At 52.5% G+C, this 21697-nt stretch overlaps 1 protein-coding gene across 4 annotated transcripts; it reads right to left on the bottom strand.

Moving 5' to 3' along the window:
• Positions 1-567: 567 nt before the first annotated feature.
• Positions 568-20712, bottom strand: WDR45 (WD repeat domain 45). Of its 4 annotated transcripts, none has more exons than XM_060252752.1 (11): positions 20617-20712; positions 18121-18250; positions 16434-16508; positions 14699-14803; positions 10997-11102; positions 9785-9879; positions 7632-7711; positions 6372-6580; positions 1450-1551; positions 1209-1354; positions 568-1087 (listed from the first exon to the last, which is right to left on the bottom strand). In XM_060252752.1, the coding sequence occupies exons 2-11, from the start codon at positions 18167-18169 to the stop codon at positions 978-980; spliced, it is 1077 nt and encodes a 358-aa protein (XP_060108735.1). In that variant the 5' UTR covers positions 18170-18250; positions 20617-20712; the 3' UTR covers positions 568-977. The 4 variants fall into 4 exon arrangements, with proteins under 4 accessions (XP_060108735.1, XP_060108736.1, XP_060108737.1 ...); XM_060252753.1 differs by having other exon boundaries at positions 20354-20625; XM_060252754.1 differs by lacking the exon at positions 20617-20712 and adding an exon at positions 20518-20594.
• Between the last annotated feature and the right edge of the window lie 985 nt (positions 20713-21697).

Raw genomic sequence — 21697 nt, 5'->3', positions numbered from 1 at the left:
TGGATCAGACCAGTGGTCTATCTAGTCCAGCATCCTGTCCCACACAGTGGCCAACCAGTTCCTCTGGAGGGACAAAAACAGGGTTTAGAGACTGAGGCCTTTATAAGAACATCAGAAGAGCCCTGCTGGATCAGACCAGTGGTCTATCTAGTCCAGTATCCTGTCCCACACAGTGGCCAACTAGTTCCTGTGGAGGGACAAAAACAGGGCAGAGAGGCTGAGGCCTTCATAAGAACATCAGAAGAGCCCTGCTGGATCAGACCAGTGGTCTATCTAGTCCAGTATCCTGTCCCACACAGTGGCCAACCAGTTCCTCTGGAGGGATAAAAACAGGGTTTAGAGGCTGAGGCCTTCATAAGAACATCAGAAGAGCCCTGCTGGATCAGACCAGTGGTCCATCCAGTCCAGCATGCTCTCTCACACAGAGGCCAACCAGTTCCTCTAAAGGGCCAACAACAGGGCAGAGAGGCCGAGGCCTTCATGAGATCATCAGAAGAGCCCTGCTGGATCAGTTCTCTTTCCCTCTCCACGGTTTCCCAGTCAGAGAGTCAATAAGGCTAGGACACAGCAGTTGAAGTTCTACTTTAATGGTCTCACCCACCACACACACACACCACTGCTGATCTTTCGACAGCTGAGAATGTCCAGATGGAACAAACATTAAGCATCTGGCTCCTCCCACTTCCCAAAATCCAGGCTGAACGGAGTCTCGGACAACGTCAGCCTTCTAGGCCTCTCCCTGGCACTGTGGGAGGCGGGAAGGGAGGCAAGCATAGAAGTGATTTTTTGTTTTAAAGGACCACCACAGAGGGAGTTGAGAGAAACAACCAATCAGGTCGCTTCCCCTGCCTTCATCCCAGCATGCCCCAGGAGCCCCGCAGGGTTCCCAGCATGCCTTGTTCTTTTTTCCCGCGGCACGCGACTCTCCCAAACTGCTCAGGGCCTGGCAGCATTTGGGCACGGAGGCCCAGCGATGCTCAAAAGTCATCGTCGTCGCAGATATCCAGGTAGACATCAAAGGCCTCCCGGTTGCAGTTCCCATCCGGAGTGAAGACGTATTTGTGGAAAGTGCCATCCACGCAGATAGCTGGAGGTTCGGAAAGAGAATCGAGACAGAGAAATAAGAAACGGGGTTCCGGGCCTACAACTATCAGATTCTGAAAGCCGGGGAACGGAGGAACGCAAGCCAGGTTTTCAAAGCCACTCACCGATGACCGAGTTGACATTCTTGGAGGTGTTCCTTCCAAAAGCGCAGATGCAAGCGGACTCGGCTGGGACAGTAAAACTGGCCAGGCTCCACTGAGAATCCACGTACTGACCTATCATGGGCCCCACCTTCCCCACGCGTGCCAGTCTGCGAGAAGGAGAGGAGGAAGAGGCTCAGAACAAGCAGTGTGGCTTCCCGTCCCCCCCCCCCCCCCCCCAGCACGTGGCTACCCTGTTACGTACGCTGAACGGCGATTTAAACGGGTGTCTTTCAGGGCAAAGATGTGGACGGTTCCTTTGTCACTGGAGGCGCAGAGAAAGGATGAGTCGTGGCTGAAGTTAATGCTGCAGGAGGGAAATAGAAAAAGACATGTTGGCTTGGAATTGTGGGAGGGGCGATGGCTCAATGGTAGAGAAGGGGTCAAAGAATGGTTCGGTGACAGGGGGGTGGGGTTTGTAGAAGGACCTCCTTTGTGTATGAGGCCACACACCCCTGATGTAGCCAATCCTTCAAGAGCTCCCAGGGCTCTTAGTACAGGGCCTAACAGTAAGTCTTCAACATTTCAGGCAGAAGCTCTGCTTAACAAGATGCCTCTTTATGAGAGAGCCAGTTTGGTGTAGTGGTTAAGTGTGCAGACTCTTATCTGGGAGAACCAGGTTAGATTCCCCACTCCTCCACTTGCACCTGTTGGCATGGCCTTGGGTCAGCCACAGCTCTGGCAGAGGTTGTCCTTGAAAGGGCAGCTGCTGTGAGAGCCCTCTCAGCCCCACCCACCTCATAGGGTGTCTGTTGCGGGAGAGGAAGATAAAGGAGATTGTGCGCCGCTCTGAGACTCTTGAGTGGAGGGCGGAATATAAATCCAATGTCTTCTTCTTCTTCTAATCTGCACAGCCAGTCAGAAGTGTTGCTGGACAACAGCCCCACTGGGCTCCACCCACTTGGCAGGCACCAGAAAAGGTACCTGTGGGCACCATGTTGGAGATACCTTATGCACACTATCTCGAGTTCCTTGGCTGAAAAAGGAGGATAACGATGTATAGCGGGATAGATTGTAAAGCCAGTTGCTGAAACATTAGAAAAATACCAGCCTCCAGGGCTTTTTTGTAGCAGAAACTCCTTTGCATATTAGGCCATGCCCTCCAAATGTAGCCAATCCTCCTGGAGCTTACAGTAGGCCCTGTACTAAGAGCCCGGTAAGCTCTTGGAGGATTGGCTACATAAAAGGGGTGTGGCCTAATAAACAAAGGTCTTCCTGCCACAAAAAAAGCCCTGCCGGCCTCCACAACCAATACTTAATGTCTTTTTAAACTCCTGTTGATCTTTTGACTGCAAACCCTTTAAGACAGGGGTGTCGAACTCATTTGTTATGAGGGCCAGATCTGACATAAATGAGGCCTTGTCAGGACCGGGCCATGTTAGGCTGAGTCGTGTGTGCTCCTATTTAAGATTAGGTAGCAGAGATATAAACTTTATAAAGGGCACAGACAAACACAACTAAAGATTATTTTTAAAAAAAAAAAAAACCCAACACCTTAAAATAAAACATGCTTAAAACATTAGCACAATGTTGGTCTTAAAGGTGTTTTCTTTGTATTTCTCCCCAAGGGACCAGGAGGGAGAGGAGCCTCAACAAATGGAGAAAATCAAGGTTTTGCTCTGTAACTCTGCTGCACGATTGAGCAAGCCTGGCAAAGCAAGTTGCGATGCGGAAGGAAGCAAGAGAGAGGGAGAAGGAAGCAGACAAGAGCCAGTTGCTCAGGGGCCTGATGGGAGCCCTCCGGGGGCCTGATTCAGCCCCTGGATTACATGTTTGACACCCTTGCTTTAAGATGTAGTTTTTGGAGACCAGCAGTGATCTGCATTGTACTTTCAGGAGGTCTAAGAGGCCTCCTCCCGTGAAAGCAAGAGGAAATTTCCAAAGGCCCTTTCCCCAAAGCTCATGGTTATAAGTGCAAAATTAAAATCTCTTGCACTTTGTGCTGAGCAGGTGAGCTGTGAGGAAGGAGGATGGCACGGCTGGGCGAGCAGAAGGAACAGGCGGGCACCGCTAGGCCGGCACACCGACTCTGCATCACCAACTGGCATCTGCGAGTTGGAATTGGCCTCAAACGGAAACTGGTGTGGCTGATGCAGAAAGAGCCCTGCTGGACCAGACGGAAGGCCCATTTGTGACGGCATTCTGTTTCCAACCAGCAGAAAAATGTCTCCGGAATTTTCCATCCAGGGCGTGAAGCGCTGCTGACACTATGGCGGATCGGTTGTTGTGGCTGTTCCCTGAACAGCGACTGGATTTGTTGCAGAAAACAGGTTGGCACTGGCTGATTTCACCTGCTGATTTCTTGACAACACCTAAAGCAGGGGTGTCGAACTCATTTGTTATGAGGGCCAGTTCTGGTATAAGTGAGACCTTGCTGGGCCGGGCTATGTCAGGTTGGGCCATTTGTATACCTTTTTAAAATTAGATAGCAGAGATATAAACTTTATAAAGGATACAAACAAACACAATTAAATGGTTTTTTAAAAAACAACAATAACCTTAAAACATGCTTAAAACAGCACTCATTGGTCTTAAAGGTGCTTACTTTGGATCTCTCCCAAGAGATCTAAGGAAATGGGCAAAGGAAGCTCTGGCTCTTTCCTTCACCAGAGGACCAGGAGGGGGAGGAGCCTCAACCAATTAGAAGGAAGAGAGGCTTGGCTCAGTAGCTCTGCTGTGCCTAGGGTGGCCAGACCGTCCCAGGAGCCCAGGAATGTCCCGGTTCTGGCCCCCTATTCCCGCCTCCCGGGCTGGCTATACCGGGACCATTTAGAGGTCCCGGTTTAGCCAGCCCCGGAGGCGGTGGGCCGCGGGCGCCAGCGGGGAAGGCGGCGAGTGAGGGAGGGAGCGCCCCTGCGCCTGAGCAGGGCCCCTGCGCACGCGCAGGGACGCTCCCTCCCTCACTCGCCGCCTTCCCCGCCCGCGCGCGGGGCCGGCAGCGGTGGCGGAGGCCTCTCCGCGGCCTCTGCTGGTCGCTGGAAGCCCTCCAGAGACTCTGGAGGGCCTCCAGGGACCAGCGGAGGCCGCGGAGAGGCCGCGGAGCAGCCGGCGCTGGTCCCGGAAGGCCTTCCAGAGCCTCTGGAAGGCCTTCCGGGACCAGCGCCGACCAGCGAAGGCCTCTCCGCGGCCTCCGCTGGTCGCTGGGGGCCTTCCAGAGTCTCTGGAGGGCCCCCAGCGACCAGCGGAGGCCGCGGAGAGGCCGCGGAGCAGCCGGCGCTGGTCCCAGAAGGCCTTCCAGAGCCTCCGGAAGGCCTTCCGGGACCAGCGCCGACCAGCGAAGGCCTCTCCGCGGCCTCCGCTGGTCACTGGGGGCCTTCCAGAGTCTCTGGAGGGCCCCCAGCGACCAGCGGAGGCCGCGGAGAGGCCGCGGAGCAGCCGGCGCTGGTCCCTGGAGCCCTCCAGAGGCCAGCGCCGGCAGCTCCCTCCCTCCCTCGCCGCCTTCCCCGCCCGCGCGCGGGCCCGGCGGAGGCCAGGGAAGCGTAGGAGAGGTTGCCGCCGCAGGACTCGCCACCGCTGGACTCTCCGCCGCCCTGGAAGCAGGTAAGGGGGCTGAAAGCGGGGGGGGGGGGCGGGGGGCGGCCTTCCTTTCTTCCCTCCCTCCTCCCTCCCTTCCTTCCTTCCTTCCCTCACTCCCTTCCCTTCCTTCCTTCCCTCCCTCCTCCCTTCCTTCCTTTCTTTCTTCCTTTCTTCCTTCCTTCCCTCACTCCCTTCCCTTCCTTCCTTCCCTCCCTCCTCCCTTCCTTCCTTTCTTCCTTCCTTCCTTCCTTCCCTCCCTTCCCTTCCTTCCCTCCCTCCTCCCTTCCTTCTTTCCTTTCTTCCTTCCTTCCCTCCCTCCCTCCCCCCTTCCTTCCTTCCTTCCCTCCCTCCCTCCCTCCCCCCTTCCTTCCTTCCTTCCTTTCCTTCCTTCCTCCCTTCCCTCCCTCCTCCCTTCCTTCCCTCCTTATGTTCTTATGTGACACAGAGTGTTGGACTGGAGGGGCCACTGGCTTGCAAAGCAAGCTGTTATGCAGAAGAAAGTAAGAAAGAGGGAGAAGGACGCAGATGACAGCCAGTTGTTCGGGGGCCTGATTCAGGCCGTGGGCTGTGTGTTTGACACCCCTGCCCTACAGGGTCAGGACCAGGTTAGAATTTTGTTGGGAGACCACCAAGGACATTCTGGGTCTTTAGAGAGAGGCAGGGAATGGTAAACCACCTCTGCTTGACTCTCTCTTTAAAAACCCTACACTGCAGGGATGTCAAACTCATTTGTTATGAGGGCCGGATCTGACATAGATGAGACCTCGTTGGGCCAGCTGGGCCATGTGTGTACCTATTTAAGATTAGGTAGCAGAGATATAAACTTTATAAAGGACACAAGCAAACACAATTAAAGATTTAAAAAAAAACCCTTAAAATAAAACATGCTTAAAACATTAGCACTCATTGGGTCTTAAAGGTGCTTTCTTTGTGTCTCTCCCATGGGATCCAGGGAACTGGGCAAAGGAAGCTCTGGCTCTTTCCTTCCTTCCCCAGAGGACCAGGATGGGGAGGAACCTCAGCCAATAGACGGAAGAGAGGCTTGGCTCAGTAGCTCTGCTGTGCGATTGAGGGAGCCTGGCAAAGCAATCTGCTTCTCCCCCTCTTCCTCCCCAAGGGAGAAGCCTCAACCAATAGAGAAAACAGTCTTTGCAGTCTCAGTAGCTCTGGCAAAGCAATCTGCTGCTCCCCCTTTTCCTCCCCAAGGGAGGAGCCTCAGCCAATAGAGAAAACAGTCTCTGCAAGCCTTGCAAAGCAAGCTGTTATGCAGAAGAAAGTAAGAGGAAGGGAGAAGGAAGCAGATGACAGCCAGTTGTTCGGGAGACTGATCCAGGCCCTGGGCCGTGTGTTTGACACACCCGCCCTACAGGGTTGCCGTAAGTTAGCTATGGCTTGACAGCACTTTCCACCCCACACCACCCCCGCCCCAACCAGATTTCCATTCCACCTTTCTTTCACTGTAGAACTTGAGGTGGTGTCTCCCATCTGGCCACCGAGCACACCAGCCCCACTTAGCTTCAGCAAGTGAGTCGCCTCTTGCATCCCCGGGCCTATCCCAGGAGCTGTCTCTGCGAGGTCCGTACGATGCCGGCCCTGGGGGGAAATCCTCACCAATAGAGAGTCGCCGGGTCCGTCCCTCTCCGGAGCTCCACCAGCTTCTCCTTGGTCTGGGTGTCGAAGAGGCGGATGAGGGTCCCTTTCTTCGAGGCGGAGGCCACCACCGTGCCCTGCTGGTTGAGGGAGATGCAGGCGATCTCGCTCTGGTGGGCGTTGATGGTGAACGGGGCCGAAGAGGTGCCAGGCTTTGTGCTAGAGAGGTCCTAGGGGCAGGGAGAGAAATGCAGGACACTGACATGACTGGAGATGATTCAACTTGCTTGCTCCCAAGTGTGTGGACCCGGAGGCGGCATGCCAGCCAAGAGCTCAGAAGATCGTGGCTCAAGCATCGGGGCAGCCACAGACAAGGCCATGCAAAGGCCAGGTGGAAACTCTCAGTGTCTTCTCATTTATAACACAAAAGGCTAACACGGGAGGTCCCCAACACACTGCTTTGGGCACCACGGTGCCCCACCAACCCTTTTCCTGGTGCCCACCAAATGTTGTCAGAAACAGGGTGGGCCCAGGCAGGGCTTTTGCCCAGCTTGGCTTCTGATTGGCCACTGGAGATTTGATTGGCTGTGCAGATTAAACTAAAGTGAGAGCCAGTTTGGTGTAGTGGTTAAGTGCGTGGACTCATCTGAGAGAACCGGGTTTGAGACCCCACTCCTCCACTTGCAGCTGCTGGAATGGCCTTGCCCACCCTGGTGAAAATCACTATCTCCTCTTCCACAAACAGAAACAGGTGTTCTGCTGGAAGAACTGCACCGTGAAAGCACAGAGAATGCAGGATCACAGAAATCTTGAATTTAAAAGTAGAAAAGAGCTAGAGTCCAGTAGCACCTTAAAGCAGGGGGGCCAAACTTGCTTAATGTTAAGAGCCACATAGAATAAGTGTCAGAGGTTTGGGAGCTGCAAGACATGAATGTCAGACATTTGAGAGGCGGAAGGAAGGAAGGAAGGAAGGAAGGAAGGAAGGAAGGAAGGAAGGAAGGAAGGAAGGAAGGAAGGAAGGAAGGAAGGAAGGAAGGAAGGAAGGAAGGAAGGAAGGAAGGAAGGAAGGAAGGAAGGAAGGAAGGAAGGAAGGAAGGAAGGAAGGCAGGCAGGCTACATCAGGGGGGGTGTGGCCTAATAGGCAAAGGAGCTCCTGCTATAAAAAAAGCCCTGGCTGTAATGATGGCGAGCATGAACGCTTGAGAGTTAACAGGCCAGCCATGACCAAGGGCAGAATGCTGGGTTATTTTCCGCCACCGCCGCCCCTCGGAGCCTACTCACCACCAGTTGCAAGCTGCCACATTTGTGTCCGGGGAAAACAAGGAGCTGTTTCTCCAGGCTTGGAGAGAGATCGCAGAGTCCTGAGGGATGACGGAAGGAGAAAAGGAAGCACTTCTAAGAATTCGGCTTAGTCTTTGTGGGCTGGTAGCCATTGACAGACCGATCCTCCATGAATCTTGCTCATCCTGAGGGCTTTTTTTTTGTAGCAGGGACTCCTTTGCATATTAGGCCGCTCCCCCCTGATGTAGCCAACCCTCCTGGAGCTTACAAGGCTCTTAGCACAGGGCCTACAGTAAACTCCAGGAGGATTGGCTACATCAGGAGGGTGAGGCCTAATATGCAAAGGAGCTCCTGCTACACAAAAAAGCCCTGTTCATCCCCTTTTGCAGCAGTTCATTCCCGTGGTCATCGCTACCTCCTCTGGCGGCAGATTCCACATTTCAATCACTTGCTGTGTAAAGTAGGATTCCCTTTTGTCCCTTCTAAACCTAATGCCTGTGAACTTCACTGGACGTCTTCGCGTTCTAGTCTTGAGGGAGAAAATGTTCTCTTGGTCAACTCTCTCCACCCCGTGCATAATTTTATAAGCCTCTATCCCAGGGGTGGGGAAGCTCTGTCCCAAGGACCGTATGTAGCCCTCGAGGTCACTTGATGTGGGCCTTGGGGATTGCTGGGCCAAACCGAGCCATGTGGCAGCCTCTCTGGGGCCTGGCTGGCCAGCGAGGATCGTGGGGCCCAGCCGCGCTGTGCAGCAGCCTCCCCAGGGCCAGGCAGGGATCCCAGGGCCCAGATGTACTGTGCAGCAGCCTCCCTGGGGCCTGGCTGGCCGGCCAGAATTGCTGCAGGGCCTGGAAGAGTTACTGTCACAGTTCAGTTTGCACTTGATTATCCCAGATGGTGTGGCCTAATATACTTATGAGTGTGTGGCCTAATATGCTACTGAGTTCCTGCTGGGATTTTTGTACAAAAAAGCCCCGGATCTATGCATTTGCCTAGGGCAGCAGGCCGGGTGTGGGGGATGGGGTGTGTGCTAGATTAGGCTCTCCCCACATGATTTCAAATAGAAAAACAATTATTTGCATTGATTTTGCTGGCCTGAATTATTCTCCCTCGGCGGAGCACTGTTTTTTAACATTGATATTTTTTTATGGCCCGCAAATGATGTTATAAATATCCATATGACCCTTGGCAGAAAAAAGGTTCCCCACCCCTGCTCTATCCTGTCCCCCCGCTTTGTTGTCTCTTTTCCTAAACTGATAAAGTCCCAGCCTCTTCAGCCTTTCCTCATCGGGAAGGTGCTCTAACACGCCCCCCCCCCAATCGCCTTGGTTGCCCTCCTCTGGACTTTTCCCAGCTCTTAAATATCCCCTGGAGAAAATGGCTGCTTTGGAAGGCAGGCTCCATGGCATTGCACCCCGCTGAGGTCCTTTCTCTCCCCCAAACCCCACCTTTGCCAGACTGGCCCCTCCCCCACTTCTCCAGAAATTTCCCAGCCTGGAGTGGGAAAGTCTTAATTGTTCAGCTGGGCAGAGGACAGGGAATAAAAGAAAATAAGAGAAGCCATGCTGGATCCAGGCCAGTGGGCCATCCAGCTCAAAATTCTGTGTCATGCAGTGGCCAAAAAAACCCAGGTGCTATTAGGAGGCCCATCAGTGCGGCCAGAACTCCAGAAGCCCTTTTGCCGTTGTCCTCACCAAGGATACAGAGCATCACTGCCCCAGACATAAGAACATAAGAGAAGCCATGTTGGATCAGGCCAATGGCCCATTCAGTCCAACACTCTGTGTCACACAGTGGCCCAAACTCAGGGGCCATCAGGAGGTCCACCAGCATCTTTAAGGGCACAAGAGAAGCCATGCTGGATCAGGCCAATGCCCCATCCAGTCCAACACTCTGTGTCACGCAGCGGCCAAAAAAACCAGGCACTATCAGGAGGTCCATCAGTGGGGCCAGATCTCCAGAAGCCCTCCCACTGTTACTCCCCCAAGCACCAAGGATATAGAGCATCACTGCCCCAGACATAAGAACGTAAGAGAAGCCATGTTGGATCAGGCCAGTGGCCCATCCAGTCCAACACTCTGTGTTACACAGTGGCCAAAACCCAGGGGCCATCAGGAGGTCCATCAGTGGGGCCACTGATTTGGTCTTCCTACCTTTGGGGTTGTCCCGGGTGTCAAACTCGAAGAGCTTGATGGGGTTGTCAGGGAAGGAATACACGTAGATTCGGTTCCGCAGCACGATGATTATCCTTCAAAGAGAAGCACGAAAGCACAGAAGGAAGCAAATGAGAAGTGGCAATCAAATATCTGAAGGACCATTTCCCTCCATATGTTTCTTGGCACCAACTACAGTATTCAAGGAGCAATCAGTTGGCTATCAGGGTGGCCTGTCTGGCATCGACCAAAGGCAGCTCCTTTTCCATTGTGGCCCCTGACCTGTGGAATGAACTCCCTGAAGAGATGGGGGAATCCTTCCCTGGAGATCTTCGGGTGGCACTGAAAAGTCAGATGGTTTGCCAGGCCTCTGGAGGAAGTTTGAATAGCAAGCATCTTTTAAGGGAGGGGGGGGAGGGAGGGAGAGATTTGAGGTTGGCTATTTTGATTTTAACTGGAATTTTTTGAAAAACTATTCAGACAGGCTGCCTTGATCCAAGATGAAAGGTGGGACATGCTGCATTGCACAGGCGACTTTGCTTCCTGCTTGGCAGCAAGGGCTGCTGAGAAATGCTGCCAGATGGTAGAGGTTCAGGGGTTGGGGAGCAGAAAGAGACTTCTCCCTCCGTAGAGTTTGAAAACCAGGGCTTTTTTGGTAGCAGGAACTCCTTTGCATATTAGGCCCATCCCCCTGATTTAGCCAATCCTCCGAGAGCTTACAGGGCCTACTGTATGCACTTGGAGGATTGGCTACATCAGGGGTGTGGGGCCTAATATGCAAAGGAGTTCCTGCTACGAAAAACACCCTGTCAATAACCATGCCCTATTCATGAGGCAGAGACTGCCGATTGTTTCTACACCCTATATATGTGAAATCCTGCAAAGCTCCCCTCCGATGTGTCCAACCTCACCTAGGGATGCCACCCCCCAGGTGGGACCTGGGGAATCCCCTGGAATGACAGCTCAACTCCAGACATACAGAGACCAGTTCCCCTGGAGAAAATGGCTGCTTTGGAGGGTGGACTCTCTGGCACCGTACCCCACTGAGGTCGCTGTCCTCGCCACTCCCCATCCCCCAAATCTCCTGGCGTTTCCCAAACCGGATCTGGCCACCCTGCCATCCTCCACCAGTGGCCGAGGGGAAACCTGTCAACCTTAGTCCCACCCCGTGTCTGAAATGAGGCAAAACCGGATTAGCCCCCCCCCACTCACTTGTCGTGCCTCATGCGGACGGCCAGAGCCGGCTTGGTGAAGGTGAACTCCAGCACCAGCTTGTCTTTGCCTTCTTTCCCTTCGCGAGCGTCGTCCCAGATCAAGACTGCAAGGGAAAAGGGGTGAATGACGTCATGACCCAGATGGGGGTGCCATAACTCTTGGCACATAGGCTCTGACGTTACACCTATCTTGATCAATTCTGGACCATGTAGCGTGCAATAAGACACTGGACGCAATATGTATGCCCTTGATTAAGACATAAGGCTGTAGAACTAGAGGCCTCAAGAATATCTTTAAGTCTTTGTCACCTCATTAAATTTCCTTGTGTTCCAGCATTGTTCTATTGTTTTATTGTATTCTGCATTTACGAGCCAATATATTTACTTACCTTTCTGACCTCTGAAGAAGACCCGTCTAGGTCGAAATGCCAAGTTAAGTGGGTTCCCATCGTGGTTTTATGACTGTACATAGGATAGAGGCTTATGATGGGCCCTTAAATGATTTATACTTTCTACAATAAATACATGTATGTTGGTTTATGATTCATTTTACGGTTTGTTTTTAATGTTTGGCCCTTTCATTGCATAAGTGCCCCGTGGCGCAGAGTGTTAAAGCTGCAGTACTGCAGTCCTAAGCTCTGCTCGCGACCTGAGTTCAATCCCCAGCGGAAGCTGGTTTTTCAGATAACCGGCTCGAGGTTGACTCAGCCTTCCATCTTTCCGAGGTCGGTAAAATGAGTCCCCAGCTTGCTGGGGGGAAAGTGTAGATGACTGGGGAAGGCAATGGCAAACCACCCGGTAAAAAGTCTGCTGTGAAAACGTTGTGAAAGCAACGTCACCCCAGAGTCAGAAACGACTAGTGCTTGCACAGGGGGCCTTTCCTTTCCCTTTAATTGCATATTAATCTTTTAGGTTTCTTACTCCAGTTTTCGGGTTAAGTTTCTTTCCCCTCTCTGCTTTTTCTTTCCCAGATGGGGGTGACATCTGTCGCTGCCACCACTCTGGGTCCCTTGGGAAGGCCCAGAGCACGCTCCCGAGCCCTTCAGATCTCCCTTGCTTTGGCCAAGAAAATAGGCAGGTAGACCAGGCAGAGGAACAAAGGACAACAAAAAAGTTTATTTTAGACAGGAAAATCAATAAAGGGCAAGTGAACAGATAAGGTGCTTTAAAACTATAGTAACGTGGGTGAAGGCAAATAAACAGAAAGTCTCTAACGGGGCTAGACCGAGCTATCCCTCGTCTGTTCGGGCCCAAGCCTTGGCCTGCTCACTTCCTCCCTCAGAGTGAGGGCCTTCCTCCTAAATAGCAGCCTGCTTGACCTCTCAGGAGGAAAGAACAGTGTTTGTCTCCTGAGAGAGCTTTCAAACCATTCTCCTTAGAGCCTACTTGGACGCTGATTGGCTGAAACCAGTGCCAAGCATTCTGGGGATTGTAGGCTGTCTCTCCCAACTGCAACACGGGCCTCACAGGCTCCCTAGGCCCACTAGGCCTCTGTCTCACAGCAGAGCACAGATAATGACAAATGGGCTGGGATTAGGGCTGCCAAGTCCCCAGGCCGGGTGGGGGTTCCCCCGACCTGGAGGTTCCCAACCTGCCGGCCCACACTGGGTTGGCAGGGGGAACCTCCCTCTGACGTCACGATGACATCACCTGGAAGCCACTCTAGGCATTTCTGGGAAAACTCTATGGTTTTCCTGGATGTTCTAGCAATTTGGGAGGGGAAACTCTATGGTACAATAGGTCGCGGGGGACTTGGCAATCCTAGCTGGGATGGAGGAATCCTTGGGCCTTAACTCTGTGCGGAAGTTGCAAGGAACCATCCTTGTTTCTTATCTTGCTGCAGATGCTGGTTTCCTGCCCCTAAGCATTTCTCCTGCGCTCTAATCCAGGGGTGTCAAACATGTAGACCGTGGGCCAGATCAGGCCCCCGGAGGGCTCCTATCAGGCCTGTGAGTAACTCATAAGAACAGAAGACCATAAGAGAAGCCCTGTTGGATCAGGCCAGTGGCAAAAGGTGTTCAGAGGCGGTTTGCCATTGCCTGCCTCTGCATAGTGACCCTGGACTTCCTTAGCAGTCTCCCACCCAAATACTAAACAGGGCCAACCCTGCTTAGCTTATCTGACAAGATTGGGGCTAGCCTGGGCCATCCAGTCAAGGCAAAGGATGTTCAGAGGTGGTTGGCCCTTGCCTGCCTCAGCATAGCAACCCTGGACTTCCTCGGCGGTCTCCCATCCAGACCCTGCTTAGCTTCCAAGTCCTGCTAAGATTGGGTAAACCCGGTTTTAATAGACTTAAATGAGTACAACTCTTTTTTAGGACTGCACTGTACAATGCCCACAACATTTATTGATTTACTTATCTGCCTTTGATTTATATCCAGAGTCGGCGCTAAGGGTTCTGCCGCTAGAGGCAGACAGACCCCTGTGCCACACCTCCCCACCCTCCCAGCTCCCTTGTTTTTTACATTTTTTTTCGCGCACGCATAGCGCGTGTGCACCACAATGATGTCACTATGTGAGGCCACTTTCCCCCTCCACCACACTCTTTGGAGCAAGGGTGTCAAACTCATTTGTTATGAGGGTCGGATCTGACATAAATAAGACCTTGAGGGTCAACGCCAAGTCGGGTTGGGCCGAGCCATGTCAGGTTGGGCCATGTGTGTACCTATTTAAGATTAGGTAGCAGAGATATAAATTTTCTAAAGAACACAGACAAACACAAATATATACTTTTTAAAAACTTAAAATGTTAGCACTCATTGGTCTTAAGGATACTTTCTTTGTATTTCTCCCATGGGGTCCAGGGAACTGGGCAAAGGAAGCTCTGGCTCTTTCTTTCCATCCGCTGGGGACTGGGGAGGGAGGAGTCTCAGCCAATGGAGAAAATGAAGGTTTTGCTCTGTAGCTCTTGAGCAAGCTTTGCAGAGCAAGCTGTGATGCAAAAGGAAAAAGTACAGAGGGAGAAGGAAGCAGATGACAGCCAGTTGCTCAGGGGCCTGATAGGAGCCCTCCGGGGGCCTGATTCAGCCCCCAAACTGCATGTTTGACACCCCTGCTTTGGAGGCTTCCTGGGAAGCCTCCAAAGAGTGTAGTTTTTAAAAGGTGCCCGAATCTGGCACCATTTACATGCCAGGCTCCTCGGGGAACCCGACGAGCAAACGACTGACTCTCCCCGTGCTGTGGGGAGGCAAAGCGGGACCAGATCTGGTTCCGTTTGCATGCCGGGCTCCTCTGGGAAGCCTGGCGTGCAAACGCCCCACTCCGCCTCCCTGCGGCGTGGGGAGGCAAAGCAGGGCCGGATCTGGCCCCATCTGCATGCTGAGCTCCTCTAAGGGAGCCTGATTTGCAAACGCTGGGCCGCTCCGCCTCCCCACAGCACGGGGAAGCCAAGAGGGCCTGCTGGCATGTGGAGAGGGGCACTGAGAGGCGTCCCGTAGGCCTTGTGGCACTCTAGGCAGCCGCCGACATGGCCTACTCCCACGCACCGGCCCTGTTTATATCCTGCCCATTCCAAAAGTGGACTCAGGGCAGTTAACAGTCATAGTAAAACCAACAATCTCAGTTAAAGGTATAAAACGATAAAACATAAGCAATTAACAATTTAAAACAAGATATTAGGTGTTAGAATGACGCAATTGCGATACACGATCCCCTTGGCTCCAACTCCCCTCTCGAGCCTTTTCCTTTTGGAAATACACACCTGAAATCTCCGAGAATTTAGGGTTGCCTCCTCCGCCCACAATAGCCAGGAGGTTGGATCGGTGCAGCATCTCCACCAGAGCCACGCTGCCCACCTGTTCGTGATCTGGCGTGGGGAGAAAAAAAGGCATGAACAGAGAGGGCCAAAGAGAGATGTGAACGCCTGAAAAACCGCCTCAAAGTTAAGGGGAGGGGACAATTTTCCAAAGCCTTTCTGCCCCAATTTGTCCAATAGAAAAAATGGAAATTTGGTTGGGGGGGGGGGGTGAAAAAGAAAAAAACTCCTAAGAAATGTTTTCTCTTTTGGAATGAAAGAAATGCTTTTAAGCAGGGCTTTTTTTTGGTAGCAGAAGCTCCTTTGCATATTAGGCCACATCCCTCTGATGTAGCCAATCCTCTAAGAGCTTACAGGGCTCTTTGTACAGGGCCTATTGTAAGCTCTATAGCCATGAAATTAAAAGACATTTGCTCCTTGGGAGGACAGCTATGGCGAACCTGGGCAGTATAATAAAAAGTAGAGACATCACCGTGCCAACAAAAGCCCGTATAGTCAAAGTGATGGTATTCCCAGTAGTAATGTATGGCTGTGAGAGCTGGACCATAAGGAAGGCCGAGCGCAGAAGAATAGGTGCTTTTGAGCTGTGATGCTGGAGAAGAATTTTGAGAGTCCCTTGGACTGCAAGAAGATCCAGTCAGTCAGTCCTAAGGGAAATCGACCCAGACTGTTCCCTGGAAGGTCAGATGCTGAAACTGAAGCTCCAATACTTTGGCCACCCAATGAGAAGGGAGCACTCCCTGGAGAAGACCCTGATGCTGGGAAAGAGAGAAGGCAAAAGAAGAAGGGGACGGCAAAAGAGGAGATGGCTGGACAGCATTACTGAGGTAACTATTTGAGCAGACTTCGGAGGATGGTGGAAGACAGGAGGGCCTGGGGTCGCAAAGAGTCGGACTCGACTGTGCGACTGAACAACAAGAACAAAATTGTAAGCTCTTAGAGGATTGGCTACATTGTGGTGTGTGGCTTAATATGCAAAGGACTTCCTGCTACAAAAAAAGGGCCCTGCTTTTAAGCCAAGGTTTTATTACCTCAGTGCTGGGGGTGGCAGCAGAAACTGCCATCAAGTCACAGCTGACTTAAGGAGCTGCCTCATGGGGTTTTCAAGGCAAGAGACAAACAGAAGCGGTTCGTCGTTGCTTGCCTCTGCATCCTGAGTTTCCTTGCGGGGTCTCTCATCCAAATACTAACCCAGGACTGATCTCGCTTAGCTTCTGAGATCTGATCAGACTGGGCTAGCCTGGTTCCGCTGGGTCAGGACAAGAGATGAGCAGAGGTGGTTTGCCATTGCCTGCCTCTGCGTAGCGACCCTCTTCTTCCTTGGTGGCCTCCCATCCATACGCTAACCAGGGCCGACCCTGCTTAGCTTGAGATCTAACGAGATCAGGCTAATTGCCACCACAGCACCAGGATCTTTTACTGCGTGACTAAAGGAAAGACGCTGCAGCCGTTTTTGTGGCTGGCTCCACCTCTTCCGGAAGCCATTTTGTGGCGGACATTTTCTGGTTGCGTCCACCACACTGTATCAGAATTCCAAAGGTGCCCACAGGTCTGAAAAGGCTGGGATTCCCCTGCCTTAAGCCAGCCAGTCTCCATAACATGCATGAGATGCCACCACACTCCATAAGAAAGCTGGAGAGAGACAATCCGTTGTTCCTCTCCTGGCCCGTGGGTTTCTTACCGAGGTGTCCCTTCTCCATCAGAGGTTCCACGTTATAAATCCGGACACCAGTCTCCATCGCACAACAGAAGCAGCCTGACAGAGAAAGCAGAGCACGCTCACAAAATACCTGAGGAGTATTCTGTTATCACTGGTATATCATTAATAAACATCATTCTCACTGAAACTCACGGTGGAGTGTGTGTATGAAGTGCCATAAAGTCACAGCCAGCTTATGGTGACCCTGTGGGGTTTCCAAGGTGAGAACATCAGAAGAGCCCTGCTGGGTCAGACCAGTGAGGGTCCATGCAGTTCAGCATCCTGCCTCACAAAGTGGCCAACCAGTTCCTCTGGAGAGCCAACAACAGGGCCTAGAGGCCAAGACCTTCAGAAGAACAGCAGAAGAGCCCTTCTGGATCAGACCAGAGATCCATCTAGCACAGCCTCCTGTCTCACACAGCGGCCAACCAGTTCCTCTGAGGGGTCAACAACAGGACATAGGGCTGAGGCTGCCCCCACCTGACAAGAACATCAGAAGTGCCCTGCTGGATGAGACCACAGTCTATCTGGTCCAGTATCCTGTCTCACACAGTGGCTGACCAGTTCCTCTGGAGGGCCAACAACAGGCCGTAGGGCTGAGGCCTCCCCTCCAACACAAACAACAGAAGAGCCCTGCCGGATCAGACCAGGGGTCCATCTAGTCCACCATCCTGTCTCACGCAGTGGCCAACTAGTTCCTTTGGACAGCCAACAACAGGGCAGAGAGGCCAAGGCCCGCATAAGAACACTGCTGGATCACACCTCTGGAGGGCCCACAATAGGGCAGAAAGGCTGAGGCCTTCTCCTGATGTTTCCTCCAGGCTCTGGGATTCAAAGACCTCCTGCCTCTGAATGTAAAGGTTCCCATCATTAGCCATGTCTAGTAGCCACTGGTAAAAGTAAAGGTAGTCCCCTGTGCAAGCACCAGTTGTTTCAACTCTGGGGCGACGTTTCTTTCACGTTTTCACGGCAGATTTTTTACGGGGTGGTTTGCCATGTGAAGAGCCCCGTGGCACAGAGTGTTAAAGCTGCAGTACTGCAGTCCTAAGCTCTGCTCTCACGACCTGAGTTCGATCCCTGGTGGAAGCTGGGTTTTCAGGTAGCCGGCTCAAGGTTGACTCAGTCTTCCATCCTTCCGAGGTCGGTAAAATGAGTACTCAGCTTGTTGGGGGGGAAAGCAGAGAAGACTAGGGAAGGCAATGGCAAACCATCCCGTAAAAAGTCTGCCATGAAAATGTTGTGAAAGCAACGTCACCCCAGAGTCGGAAACGACTGGTGCTTGCACAGGGGACCTTTCCTTTCCTTGCCATTGCCTTCCCCAGACATCTACACTTTCCCCCAGCAAGCTGGGTCCTCATTTTACCAACCTTGGAAGGATGGAAGGCTGAGTCAACCTGGAGCCAGCTACCTGAACCCAGCTTCCGCCGGGATCGAACTCAGGTCGTGAGCCGAGGGCTCCGACTGCAGTACTGCAGCTTTACCACTCTGCGCCACGGGGCTCTAGCAGCCCCAGGTAGACTTATCCTAAATGAATCTATTGCACATTTTAATTACTATCGGAGAGCTGTGACCCTTCACCAAATCGTTTGTCTTTTCATTTGGAGAAGCCAAGCATCCTGGGTTCTGACTCCCTGTCAAAGAGCACCTGAGCTGGTAGGAGATTGCTTACTCTGGTCTTGGTTGAAGCGCAGGCTGTTGACTCCACGTTGCTGGGCCATGGTGAGCCTGCTAGGACCCCTGCCCCAAAAGCCAGGGCAAGCGGGTTGTCTAGTTCTGTGCCTCCTTGCCCAAGACTAGAGCTAAAAAGGGAAGAGAGAGAGGAGGAGAAATCAGCCAAAGGAACAATGCCGCTTCGCCGCAAATCTCCATTCGCTCAGTCAGTTATTCTAACAGCCCCCCCCCCCTTATTTATTTAACACCCTGCAAAGAGTTCTGAAGAAACCAGAAGCCAGCACACTGTGTTATTTTGGTGGGTCCCAATAAGCAGAGTGATGTGTTGGTTGTTGTAGATTTTCCGGGCTGGGTGGCCTGACGTTTCACCAGCAACTGTGACTGGAATCCTCAGAGGCATAACCCAAAAAACTGGAGTTCTCTCTGGGTCAAATTGAGAAGAAGACGGTAGGCAGGTAATTTATATCCACTCAGGCAGGTGGGATAGGGCTGAGTCATTTTCTTGTGGGAGCTTCCTGGGCTGTGACATGATAACGGAGGAGCTTAACTGAGGGGGTTCTTTTGTATATGGATTGGCTATTGAAATACTAATCTTATTTGTACTGTACTGAATCTGTACTGAGGTGTCTTTTGTTTTGGGATTTTGCTTTATTCCAATACAACTACCTACAACCTCTTTCACCTTACGGGCATACCATGTCTCTCTTTTCTCTAACGTATCCCCTCTCCCGGCCCACAAATGCCTCAACAAAAACTCCTTCAGATGGAAATTTGACTCTCCAAAGCTCACATTTGGGTTGCCAGATCTATGCTGGAAAATACATGGAGATTTTTGGGGTGGATCCAGGAGAGGGTGGGGTTTGGGGTGAGGAGGGGCCTCAGCAGGGTCCAATGCATTGGGTCCAACCTGCAAAGCAGCCATGTTCTCCAGGGGAGCTGATCTCTGCCAGCTGCAGATCAGTTGTAAAAGCGGGAGATCTCCAGGCCCTGCCTGGAGGCTGGCAACTCTATCTTGTTGGTTTCTAAGGCCCTACCGGGATCAAATCTAGCTAGTCTTCAGATTCAGTTTCTGTCCCATTGGCCACACAGGGCTTTTTTTGTAATTCCTCTGCATATTAGGCCACACCCTCCTGATGTAGCCAATCCTCTAAGAGCTTGCAGTAGGCCCTGTAAGAAGAGCCCTGTAAACTCTTGGATTACACCAGGGGTGTGTGGCCTAATATGCAAAGGAGTTCCTGCTACAAAAAAAGCCTTGCTCTGCCTTCAGACTCCCGCCCTTGCTCCCAAGCCCCTGTCTTCCCACTTACTCCCTGTGCCAAAACCCTACGCCCAAATATGGTTGCCACCCTCCAGGTGGCACCTGGAGATCTGCTATTACAGCTGATTTCCCAGACAACCAATATCAGTTTCCCTGGAGAAAATGGCTGCTTTGGAAGCTGGGCCTCATGGCATTATGCCCCATTAAAGTCCCACCCAAGGCTCCATCCCCCAAATCTCCAGGGTTTCCCCATCCCAGAGGTGGCAACCCTACCCCCCACCACTGAAATGGTTTGCTTTCCCAACTGCAGCCCTTCAGAGGTGGCTGTGGGTGACTGGAGAGAGCAGGCTGTCAGTAGAGGGATATGTAGGGCTTTGTGGAATGTAGTGGGAAGATGGGATGCAGAAATAGGGTTGCCAACCTCCAGGTGGGGTCTGGAGATCTCCTAGAATCACAACTAGCCTCCAGATGACACCGATCAGATTCCCTGGAGAAAACGGTACCTTCAGAAGGTAAGCTCTATGGTGTTATACCTTGCTGAGCTCCCCTTCCTTTCCCAAACAACTGCCCTCCCCAAAGTCTGCCCCTGAATCTCCAAGAATTTTCCCACCTAGAGTTGGCGACCTATAAGAGAATGGCAAAAATCCTATTTCCCCTGGAACTCCCAGTTACAAAACCCCACAGCACTTTAGCATGCAGCCAGCCCCTTAGGGTTGCCAACCTCCCTGTGGGGCCTGGAGAAACCCCTTTCCCTATTTCCCCTGCAACTCTCAATTACAAAACCCCACAGCCCTTTAGTATGCACACAGCCCCTTAGGCTTGCCAACCTCCCGGTGGGGCCTGGAGAAACTCCTCCTCCTATTTCCCATGGAACTCTCAATTACAAAACACCACAGCCCTTCAGCATACAGCCAGCCTATAGGCTTGCCAACCTCCCGGTGGGTCCTGGAGGCCTCCCAGTATCACAACTAACCTCGACAGCGATCAGTTCCCCAGGAGAAAATGGCAGCTTTGGAAAGTGGACATGTTCTTAAGACTGCTAAGCTCCCTCCCCCCAAACTCTCCAGGTGTTTTCCACCCCAGAGTTGGCAACCCCACCCCATCTCTTCTTCAGCCCTCTCCTTCCCATCCCCCAACCTCCAGATGGAGCCTCCCAGTCCCTTTTCCTCCGCCTTCCCGGCCGCACCGCAGACGTTGCTCCTCGACGCCCCCCCTCCTCAGCCCCTTTTCACCCACCGCTTTATTGACTTCCAGTGTAAACATCAAGAACTCAGGTCCGGTCATAGAGGGGCGGCCCAGAGCGCCTCCCCGTCACGTGATCCAGGAAGCACTGAAGCCGCCGGGAAGTCGGGAGAGGCCACTGGCGGCCTCGCGCGCCGCAGCCGCCAAACGCCGGCCATCTTTGAAGCTGGCATCCTCCCAAACTACACCAAGGATCTATTTTGGAACCTGGCAGGAATTCGGGAATGCGAGTTAACGCTTTTAAAAATGGATTATTTATAAATCCGTGTTTCTTATTGAGATACGAGAGGATGGGATCATGGCCCTGGGCTGCGGCAGGGCGTCTTTCATTGTGGTTTTATGAACTGTGATTTTATATATGCTGGCTAGATAGATTTCAGCCTTGCAGAGTTTGAATCCAATGTAGGTCCGACTCAAATATCTGGGGACTTTGGGGGTGGAGCAAGGGGATGACAAGCACGACTGAACTCCAAAGGGAGTTCTGGCCATCACATTTAAAGGGACCTCTCTCTCTCTTTCTCTCTCTCTCTCGGCTTGACTTCGGGAACGAAGATTTAAGAAGGGTGCAGTAGTCCACGTCTGCTGCAGGCTCGCTGGTGGCTGACAAGACCAATGCGGGACAGGCAGATCCGGCCACAGTGGCTGCAGGAAAAAGTCTGATTTGGGGTTGGTGCTGTAGCAGTGCGATTCTTCCTCAATCTGCTTTTGTCCTCAAGACCAGCTATGCGTGCATTCTCAAAGGAAGAGACAGCCTGGTGGATGGTGTGCCTTCATGCTTTGCGATCTGAGGCTAGGTCAGACCACTGGTGATGGTTGATGCGACAGGCCAAGGGATTTCTTCAAGGAGTCCTTGTACCTCTTCTTTGGTGCCCCTCTATTTCGATGGCCGGTGGAAAGTTCGCCATACAGAGCAATCTTGGGAAGGCGGTGGTTTTCCATCCTAGAAATATGCCCTGCCCAGCGCAGCTGTGTCTTCAACAGCAGTGCCTCGATGCTTGTAACCTCCGCCCTCTTGAGGACTGAGGTTACAAAGTCACTCCAGTGGATGTTGAGGATGGTGCGAAGGCAGCGCTGA

The sequence above is a fragment of the Heteronotia binoei genome, chromosome 13 (genome assembly GCF_032191835.1).
Source record: "Heteronotia binoei isolate CCM8104 ecotype False Entrance Well chromosome 13, APGP_CSIRO_Hbin_v1, whole genome shotgun sequence".
NCBI lineage: Eukaryota > Metazoa > Chordata > Lepidosauria > Squamata > Gekkonidae > Heteronotia > Heteronotia binoei.
Note: the sequence above shows the minus strand (reverse complement) of the source record. Positions and strands in the feature narration are given on the sequence as shown.

Excerpts from the sequence above, each read along its gene's own strand:
- WDR45 (XM_060252752.1), bottom strand. The coding sequence starts at position 18,169 with ATGGCCCAGCAACGTGGAGTCAACAGCCTGCGCTTCAACCAAGACCAG. Across the intron at positions 1,355-1,449 it reads CGTTTAAATCGCCGTTCAGC|ACTGGCACGCGTGGGGAAGG; the intron begins GTACGTAACAGG and ends TCCTTCTCGCAG. Across the intron at positions 1,088-1,208 it reads GAATGTCAACTCGGTCATCG|CTATCTGCGTGGATGGCACT; the intron begins GTGAGTGGCTTT and ends CCGAACCTCCAG.